At 34.9% G+C, this 10,995-nt stretch overlaps 1 protein-coding gene across 2 annotated transcripts; it reads right to left on the bottom strand.

Moving 5' to 3' along the window:
• Positions 1-423: 423 nt before the first annotated feature.
• LOC144855164 (man(5)GlcNAc(2)-PP-dolichol translocation protein RFT1-like) lies at positions 424-10,405 on the bottom strand. 2 transcript variants are annotated; one of them, XM_078712978.1, is made up of 13 exons: positions 10,011-10,405; positions 9,526-9,611; positions 8,521-8,637; positions 7,457-7,646; positions 6,332-6,433; positions 5,768-5,896; positions 5,332-5,410; positions 4,680-4,861; positions 3,920-4,064; positions 3,312-3,417; positions 1,921-2,049; positions 1,346-1,466; positions 424-657 (listed from the first exon to the last, which is right to left on the bottom strand). In XM_078712978.1, exons 1-13 carry the CDS (start codon positions 10,074-10,076, stop codon positions 487-489), a joined length of 1,623 nt encoding a protein of 540 aa, XP_078569104.1. In that variant the 5' UTR covers positions 10,077-10,405; the 3' UTR covers positions 424-486. The 2 variants fall into 2 exon arrangements, with proteins under 2 accessions (XP_078569104.1, XP_078569105.1); XM_078712979.1 differs by lacking the exon at positions 9,526-9,611 and having other exon boundaries at positions 10,011-10,053.
• Positions 10,406-10,995: the final 590 nt, after the last annotated feature.

Below are 10,995 nucleotides of genomic sequence, written 5' to 3'. Positions count from 1 at the left end.
GGAAGGCATTGTCTTACGTTGCGGCGTTTGCGTTACGTTACGTTGCTAGTGGGAACTACGCTTTAATATTAAAAATTAACACAATATCAAGATGTGATAAAATACAGTAAAATTGTACTTGGAAGCCAATGAATTCTACTACAAATAGAAATGTGTAATATAATATTGTGTATAATGCGTGGCGGGGCGTTTATTTGAGGAAAAAATAAAGGCCCCCAGGCATATTATTTAAAGGGGAGTTTATTCCAAACAATGTTTTATTGGGGGGGGGGGGTAGGGGGAGTTTATATTCTAATAAATACGGTAGTTGTTTTAATTTATATTTTATAGCTTTCCTGTATTGTATTTATGTTACAGTTTAATAGTTTGTGTCAAGTAAAAAAAAACGCCAACCAGTTTCTCACAAAACAAGGCAGACTTCCGTGAATGGTAAATATTTAATTTATTTTCTTTCTTTTTTTCATCTGTTTTTATCTTTACATAGTTTTATTTCTTTTTATCTTCATCTGTTCGCCGTTCTTTCCATTGATCAATTACAAATGATATTAATTTTTTTTCTGATAAGAAAATTGTGATGAAAGTGATTAGTAGACACACAGCTCCTATGACGACGTGGAGAAAACGATAAAAAAGACCTTGATTACAGCAAAACGTAATCTGCAGAAAAAAGAATGGAACAAATTGTTGAATATTTTAAGATAATTTAACTACTACTACTAGTTGACTGTTCGTTGCCATGAAGGTGACATATGGTTTGGAATTGTCAAGCTAGCTGCATCAAGAAAACATGTTTCGTGGATTTTGAAAAATTGTAACATATTATATAATAGCCTAGACACTTTGGGGGTGCCTAGCTTATTATATATTAGATTATTGGCTCCATGGTTTAGATAGAGTATAATTAAATGGTTCGGCAGTAGAATAACATAACATAGAACCATCGACCTATAAATTAGATTTATAGGTACTGTAGGTCCATGAAAGAACAACTAAATAATAGTAATAGTGGTTTTGCATGAGGCTAAATATAACACAAAATTAACAATAGTTATTCTTTATTCAAGATTTGTATTCTTTTTTTAAAAAATTGAGCTCAATAGCCTAATTTTTACTATTATTTTGACATAATTTATTTAAGTTTGCTTCATAAATAGAGTATTTATTGTATCTGTTTTCCGTTTCATACCTTTAAGTGGCAACTTTCGTTGCTGTTGGTTTTGATGAAATAAAATTAAATTAAAAAATAAAATAAAACATGGCCAATATTAACACTGTACTTGGTCCCAAGGGGTTAATATGGTTCTACTGTTTTTAAATTTTCGTCTAAAAACAAAATTTAACTTACCTCTGAAAATATAGTAATTAGGCCAGACACGGTAAAAACTACAAGCACAGGAGGTGTAGGTACAAGTCCTGCTAGGGGACTGTATCTGCTTCCTTTGTAAAAATTACTGATGAAATATATACTGTTGGAAAAAAAAAATCAAAAAATATAAATGTTAAACTTATTTTTTTTAGCTTCAATTTGTCTTTGCAGACTTTTAATGATTAATTTATACAATATCCATATTTAGTTTTCAAGAAATTGTAGTCACATTTTTTTATAGTGCATTAGTGGTGGATTCATGAATTTAAAATGGGTGGGGGCAGGGAAGGGGAGGGGGTTGTCGAGAAAGGAGCTTATAAATATTGCAACATGGAGTGCTGCACTAAATCTATTTCATATCGTTTGCATTGGAAATTTTAGGTGGGTGGCCCACACTATATTTAGTCTGTTGCATAGAGCACCAATAAAATTAAAGCTAGCCTGTTTCATTCGAACTGCTGGATGTTAATCCAATTGGACAATATGACGGATGACATGCAAATCAAGCAGAAAACCAATATGTTTTATTTTCTATCGCAGTTTTAATATCTTACCTGTGAGTTATTCTAGCTAGCATGTTGAGGCAATTCGCTAGGATAAAGCCAACGCTGCCTACACTCTTCGTAAGAAAATAAGATGATGTTAAAAACACCACTGAGAAGCCTAACATCTTATGATTGTACCTATAAAAAATATTAGTAAACAAATTATTTAAATAAAATATTACTACATGATGCACAAAATATATAAGTAGTTAGTCTTTCACCCACATTGTAAAAACAATATATATATATATCATTATGCACATTGACCAATTTACAGGTGGTACTACCTCATTTGAATAGCATGCATTGACTGAAGTCAGTCAGCATGTTTAAACCATACCTCCATGTTTAAACACTGCATGCACATCATGAAACAAACTGAATTTTCCAGGAATTGGAATACCAATTTTGTTGTAAGTTAAGATTTTTAATTGTTCTCTTTCTCTTCATTTTGTACAGCTGCATTAGTTCATTAATTAAAGTACAGTATTAGAAACAAAATACATGATTTTCTAGCCCTTGTTTATACTATGGATGTTAGCATTTGCTAGGCCTAGTGGCTGTGGTCAGGCATGCATAATGAGCATTTGTCAGGGCTGGGACAATTCTCCAGGGCTTGGACATTTAGCCAGGGCTTGGACAATTTTCCAGGGCTGGGACATTTTGCCAAGGATTGGCAATTTTTTCAGCCAGGGCTGGGACAATTTGCCAGGGTTGGACATTTTGCCAGGGCTTGGACATTTTGCCAAGGCTTGGACATTTTGCCAATGCTTGGACATTTTGCCAAGGCTTGGACATTTTGCCAAGGCTTGGACATTTTGCAGGGGCTTGGAGTTGTTCATATACAGTACATTACGTATTGTAGGTCTTGTTGTATTATCATGATACAGCTTTTTTTCTTAAATTGTCCATGTTTTTAGAGTTCTATTGTAACCAATTATTGCCCCAAACATAAATTGATATTTGCCAGGTTTCTAAGTTTATGTTATTGTACTAGGCATGTGTATGCATGGAGGAAATATAGATATTTCCTCCTTGGTGTATGATTGTTATGATTGTTTTGCCATTTGTTTCAAAAGGCATCTCATTGTGCTATACATTAGCTTAGTTTTTGTTACTCTAGGCCTTATGCTTGTTATCATAGCTATAGTTCCATGTCTTGAAGTTGCACTCACTGTGTTCTTGTTCATGTTATTCATTTATTGTTGTTTTAAAGCTCTGTCTACACTATCAAACTAGTGTTGACAACAAAAGTGTGATGTGCCCAAATACTGTATGGTATTGGTATGACATCATAATGTCCATATATGGGCACATCACATTTTGTTGTCACAATATTAGTAGTAACAGATACATGTGGCTTGATGATTTGCTAGGCCCGTTCTAAAAATTACACCAACCTGTCCACTTCCTCTTGGCTCATAGCAGCAAAAACAAAACATTCTGTCGTCCCATTAACAGCAATCATCAGTACATACATACAGTAAAAACGTAGTAAAGTCGGGCCTGAAACAATAAACATTTTATAAATTATAATCCATGACGCGGCAAAAATGAATTACAGTATTTGTTTACCGGCATATTGCTAGACAATGTTTGGAATTTTTCTGCTTTTAAATCGTAAAGGTACCGCAAGTCGCATTGTGAGGAAGCTGATATGAGCAATGCATGAAAATGCATAAGCAGTAGGGCTATGATACAGTACGCTTTCTTTGGCTGTGAACTTTGCCGAAATGTCACAAACAAGGCTTTACATTGAGTCAACTCTCCCAATCTGGTCACTTTGGTGCTGGCCTAATATTTCTGATATTAGAATTTGTTTTTAATGTTAAAAATGAATTTGGGACCTTTAAGACGAAAAGAAGAGTTTCTAGTTTTCAGAAAGTCTTGTATTGAGGAAGACTGTATTGGTTCTCATTCGTTTCATGTTGAAGTGTCCCCTTTAATAGGGGTGTCCCCCCTCAATAGGAGTGTCCCTTGAATAGAGTATCCCAAAGGATTTGTTTACCTGTTCCTGAGCTTAGTAAGATTCCACCATACATATCTAAGAGGAGATATGAATAAGCATATCCAAACACTAAAATCGTCGCGCCAACCAGGACGACAAACTTCAGCAATGCCTCCAATGCTTTAGATGCTAGATCAATTGATTCCTGCAAAGATTGCATAGTTTAATGTACAGTATAGGCCTGTTATTGTGTACAGTTTTTTTTTATCTTAAGCTCTGTCTACACTATCAAACTTTATGTGACAAAAAAATGTGATGTGCTCATATATGGACATGATGATGTGATATCACTACCATATTTGGGTATATTACTACCATATTTGGGCATATCACTACAATATTTGGGCATATCGGTTTACACTCTGGATTCCATACACTGATAGAGGACTGGAAATTATTAAATAAGCACTGAAATACTTTAATTTATGAGTTGTTCAGACATTCTACAATTTCAAAATACATATGACAAAATATCCGTCTAAATGAACTGTTGAATATATTTTTATATTCTATGTGACTTTGTATTATCTGTGACTTTAAATACTTTTAGGTTAACCATGATGATGCTTAAGAATTGTATTTGCCTTAAGCTCTGTCTACACTATCAAACTTTATGTGACAAAACAAGTGTGATGTGCCCACAAATATGGTAGTGATATGACATCATCATGTCCATATATGAGCACCTCAAAGTTTTTAGTCACATAAAGTTTGATAGTGCAGACAGAGGCTTATTATATAAACGCTTTTAAAGACAGACCTTTGGTTGTCTTTTTGCTATCTTTCCTCTTTCAACCGTCTGTGCAAAGAACAGGTAGCCACTTTCTTCTATCGGTAAGAAGATAAACCTGGCTGCCAACGAACCCAAATTGTTGATAATGTCATAGATTCCCTGATCGCCAAAGTTCAGCACATCGAAAATTGTCATCATGTACCTTTCTCCTAAATTAAAATACATTGTTTTTTTATTATTAACCCTAGACGTGGCCTGTATCCCATACAGGGTAATTTACTGTCCCAGGACACAAGGCCTGTATACGTACGGGTTGACTTTTTGGTCATTGAATTGCACTTTTTGAGCATTTGACCTACAGGTCACAAAAAAAATTCAATTTTTCGGAAGGGCCAAAACATTTCACATAACAATTAAACCAACAATTGCAGAAAGTTACAGTCATAAAAATGTATTTTTTATTTTTCCTAAACCTATTAAAAATACCTTATTTAGCCTCAGTCACTTGGGGTAAACCTTGCGTCTTCAAAGGGTTAAACAGAAAAAAACGGCTTCTAACAATTTTACATAAGCATAGGTCAAGATCAGGTACATTTTTTTTGCCATACTGTGTGTACCCCGAGGTGGTGGGGGTTGGGTGGTAGCCTCAGTGTCCCCTCCTTGTCACTACAACACATACCTTCTGTAAGTATCTGTTTGAGAAAACCTTGCTTAAAAAAACTCCACACTAATACAACTGTTGAGATATCTGCCCAGTACTAAAAACATAATAAAAGAAAGCTATTAAAATATAATCAATACTGTATAAAGACTACAATATTAATAGTCTATTTCGTGCCTAGCTTATCTGGATAAACCGACAATAGCCCATTCTCACTACTACTACAAACATTACATTTCATTCAACATAAGCATTACAGGACTTAACACATATAGAAACTATATACATACACTGTAGTGTAATATTATACACATAGACTTCTCTAGCTATTTGTTCTTATGTTGTTAGTGTTGGAGCACCAACGTTTTGATTTTTGTTCAAAGTATAGGTATGAAACACTGTATGTTCCACAACACCCAGTAACAACCAATAAAATACTATTTTGTGATCTTACCGCGCCAGGAATAATGCGTGGAAAAATATCTCGTACACTTTTAAGTGGGAAATTGTCATCTTTATTCTTGATAATGTAATATGTGAAAAACGCATAGTACAAACTGACGTAGATGAAAGTAAAACAAAGCTGAAAATAAATGAATATTATTTTAATAACTTGCATGTTTTGATAAACACTTACTTCCGTACTGAAGTATTTAGAAATAGGTATGTTTACAGTAATTAATTTGACTTTTTCTGTTTCAGATAAGATTTTGTTTCGGTTTTAAAACCCTTTTATTTTTCACCGTACTGTTATACTATTTTATTATGACCATGGTAATATTGTTTGTTGGTTTGTCATAGACTTGAAACACATCTCTTATTGTTACTAATTGTACGTTATTGGTATTATTTGACGTAGGAGTTTTCATTTTTGTTTGCAGCTCAATTCCAGCTCAATTATACTGTAGGTATGACATACCAATTGTGCCAAAATATTTTTCTTTTAAACAATTATTTGCCTGAATTGCCATCTACAACCTAGACTACATTAGTTGATTGATTGTATTCTTGAACTTACCTGTGCTATACAGAATATAACAATGCCTAGATCAGGACATTTTTGAACCAGTATCACAGTCATGATACATCTCCCAGCTATTGCGAAACCCTCAATAATCACCTGTTAAAAATCATTGTAATTTATCATTAGTGTACTGATTTGAATTATAACCCTGGGATTAATGAAGCATAAAGGCCAATTTACACAGATGATCGGTAATTGTAAGTGGAAACCTGCGTGGCTTGTCTCATTACACAGCGCGCGGAATTCGCGAGCGGAGTGGTGAAAAGTAGGTGCTTGTAAGCCTCGAGGCTGATGCATGTTACAGTCACTGCGGGCCTGGATGTGACCGACTATCAGTAGGCCTAGCACACACAAGTTTTAGAGGGACTATATTTTCTTTTTACTATCCTTATACAAACAATCAGTCATGTCGTAGTTGTTTGTATTTCTGAATAATAAGAAGTTCCAAAATTAGGCTAGGCCTACAAAGGCACTCGTATTTATTGTTGTCTTTGACTCGGTGGACTTCAATAATGTCGTTGGTTGGCCAGAATCCATAATTACTGCGCTGTATTTTCACAAAATCGAATCGGTTTCTATCCTGAGCAAATTTCAGCTCAACCGCGCATCTTCTCCACGTTCTGTGTAAATGGTCATAAGAAATAACATACTGTAGATTCAATTTTTGTGTTTTCCGCTTACCTTTACCGCTTACAGTTACCGCTTGTCTGTGTAAATTGGCCTTGAGAGTGGCCAAAGAAGGAATATGGATCTCAAGAAATCATAGAAATTGTTGGCTTGAGATGGACAGGCATGTAAAGATGAACCAGTAAAGAGAACTTGGCATCTAGAAGTTTGAGGTAAAAGAGGACCGGCAAAAGTGACGTGGAAACATAATGGTAAAGAAAGAAAGCCTTGGTTTCGAGGAACATGATGCGCAAGAGAGAGATATGGCATTATGGAACAGGTGGCAGAAAATAACCCTTGCTAGAGGAAGAAAATTGACATCAATTAAAAAAAAAGAGATGATGGAAGTAAATTTGAGACTCCTGTTGACATTTTGGGACTCCACTTCAAATTAAAAATATGTTTAAATTCTCTGCTCCATTACAATATGTTGTCACAACAAATTGACTGTACCTTTAATCTAACAAATAGTAATGCTTGTCCAAGTACCCAAAGAGGTTCCACTAACAGCTCAAGGAGTGCGGACAGTCCAAAGATCAGAACACCGATATCATAGTTTGGTAGAACTGCATCATCTGGGCGCTCAAGCAGAAACATCCAGACGAAACTGAGAATTGTTGCAAAGAAAAATCCAACAGGAATTCTAAGAAAAAATTGGAAATAACATAGACATTGATTACCAGGAAACCTAATGCAGTGGAGCTGTAACTTGGTGGTTAACATGCTTGCCTTCCAATCTGAAGATCCTGGGTTCAATCCTGACTTAGTGCCGGATTCAACTCATCTACTCTTCAAATTAGACTTTTTATATGATTTGCTTTGAAGAGACATAACGGACACAATTCGTATTTGGGGACAGTCGGGTTAAGACACTCCTATTCAGGGACTTCCTATTAAGGGGACACTCGTATTAAGGGACACTTTCTCATGTAAAAAGGAACAATGAGGAAGATGATGGGAGGCAATATTATTTAACACTACACCTAACTGATATTCAGGGGACATATTTAATAAGGGAAACCTTGTTGAGTCCTGAAAGTGTCACCTTAATAGGTTTTCTACTGTACAATAACAACGGTAGAGTAGAACTCCCTATTGGGACCACCTATTAAGGGAACACTTTCCCTGTGAAATGAACAATATAAGTGGCCAACCCCTATTTAAATGACAACCCTATAAAACACTTCTTGGGGTCCTAAAGATATAACCAAGGAAATCTAACAACAGTATGCTGAGCTCTGGAGAGCAAAGGGTTTATCTGTGGTTGCGACACAATCCCTAAATAAATACTAATAAAAAAAAAAAATGACCCTTAGCAGACACCTCGTGCCATGGAGAATATGTACATGCAGTAGTACAGTACTGTTGGTATGTGTCGCAGCCAGACATCAGATCAAAGGACTGTTACGAGTTCCTATCTTGGAAAGGCGAGCTCAGTGTCCTGCTGTTAGATTGCCTTGGTATAACCATCAAAAGGATTATATTGCATAATATCATAATAATATATTCATTCTTACATGCACCAGATAAGGTTTATAGTTTGTGCCCATTGGTTTTTGGTGGGACTGCTAAGACAGGCTCTGCGAAATGCTTCCCTTGCTATAAATAGTATCGTTGAATACAGTAGTGTTAATCTACAAAAATATAATTTTTAAAAAGAGCATAATTATTATAATTAAATACTATACCATATAACATTGCAAAAAAAAAGTTTGAACTGCTAATACAGGCTTCCTTTGCTATAAAGAGTATCGTTGAATAGAGTAGTGTTAATCTACAAAAATATAATTTTAATAAAAAAGAGCATAATTATTATAATTAAATATTCCCATTATTGACTTTTGGTCTGGACGTAGCCTCTCTCTAGCCAGTTCAGATGAGTTTTTACAAGAAATGCTTACCAATCATTTTTTCCTGAACATGGGTTTTCCCGGGTATAGTCCCACTCCTAAAGTCGGTCCAATTTTGCTCGATATACGGTGATATTGTGTAGATTTGATTGATTTATGTTATGTATTTTTTCCAGTATTATTGTGCGACTATAGTAACAAAGGGCCTGGAAAAAAAGGATTGGCAATATACTCATATTCATTAGCGATTTATCATAAATCCTGTGTGTGATATTAGTCTAAACTAGCGGCTGGGATTATACACAAACATGGGATTATATTTGGACATGCTCAACTACAATCCTACCACCTTCTAATTCAAACTAAAATTCAGACAAAAGACTTAATTTAAATTTCATTATTAGATCAATCCAAGTATTATCCCACCCTTAATTTTTTCCCAAATTGTACCCAAGTTAAACATTAAAGCAATCCAAGTATAATCCCATCCCTAATTCACCCCACCCCTAAATTTCCCACCCCCCCCCCCAAAAAAAATTTTACCCAAGTCAAACATTAAAGCAATCTAAGTCAATTTAAATTTCAAACCTGCAGTAGGCCTAGTATTTTATAGAAAACCGCTCTGATTTTTTTTGGGAGATTTGTTTATAATAATGTTTGGACCTACTTTACCTGACATTGACCACACCCACCATCTCTTTAGATATGTATCGTAGAATGAAAGCATTTAGTAGAAATGTAACCATTCGAAACATAACCTAAAAAATGATCGGAATTGCCATTAATAATTTTACAATTGTTTTCATATATGGCGTATAATATAATAATTGTCTTTTTTTAAATCAACATGGGCTTTATAATAAAAATAATTAATGTAGGCGAGGCCTATAAGGTTTATCGCAAATAGCGTGCGCGGCGCATGATGAGAAGGGTTTGTACGTACGCGTCGTGACGTTTTTGCTCCCAAACCCTTCCCATTATGCATTGTGAAATGACTTTCCTCATGAATTCAAGCTATTTGCGATAACCCTTATTATAATATAATTATAATAATCAATCAATACCTCTTAGTTAACTAGCCTTATAATATAGGTCTAGGCCTAAAAATATACTGTGTACACATGTTACTGTGTAATAAATTTTAAAAAGATACTTACTTGTAGGATCATGTTGTATGAAGCAGAGCGAGCAGCACTTGCTAATACCTTGCCTGATGACGGCATGTTTAGTTTTTAAAATGTTTTAGCAAAAAAATATATATATTCCTAAGCCAAGCTAGGCCCTAGTTAATAGCAGCAGTGCCACGCATGCAGTGCAGACAGGGGCTTGCTGGCTGATGATGTTGAGAGAAAGAAAATCGGGCCAGTAATTCGATCGCTACTCACACCACGTTGTCCTTCTAAACAAATAAAATGTAGAATAAGCATAAAAAAATTATCTATCCTATAGCTAAATTTAACTTTACATTTAGGCCTAGGCCTAGATCCCCATTGTTTTGGGAAATCCAAATCAAAAACACAGCGACGGTTACGATATAAACAACAACCGCCTCCTCTCGACGACTCAGGTGGTATCTTGTTTATATCACGTGACGATACAACGAATATCACGTGGTAATTGTTCACTGTGTACTATGGAAATATTATTTGACTACCCCTGCGAAAAGAATTAAACCCTAGGGATTTACAAAAATAAAATCGTTTAATCTCGTATATTAAAGGTATAATAGGAAACCTTGATAATTGTAAGAGGGTCAATTTCGGAAGACAATAGCACTTCCCTCGATTAATTATACATGTGGTGTATGGCACTGTAATTAAAAAAGAGATAGGCCTAATTACGATAGAAAAGTTACAGCTACAAATGGCCAGATAAAAGCTCCCAGATGCACACCGCAACAAGCACTATATGGCGATTTATCAAAAACACCTGAAATTACTAATAAAATACCTCAAACGTATAATAAATAGGGGCCATGAATGTATGGCCGGAATATTTCACTCCACTGCATGTTTTTAGGCCTAAATTTTAAAATTTATAAAAATAGATTTTAAAATACAGCTTTTTGTAAGGAAACCTTAGATAGGCTAAATGCCAAGATTTAAATATGTTTGAACACGTTTTTGATACAGACAATTTTAC

The sequence above is a fragment of the Antedon bifida genome, chromosome 11, assembly GCF_963402885.1.
Source record: "Antedon bifida chromosome 11, ecAntBifi1.1, whole genome shotgun sequence".
In the NCBI taxonomy this organism is placed as follows: Eukaryota; Metazoa; Echinodermata; class Crinoidea; order Comatulida; family Antedonidae; genus Antedon; species Antedon bifida.
The sequence above is the reverse complement of the archived record's forward strand: the minus strand, read 5'-3'. Positions and strand labels throughout refer to the sequence as shown.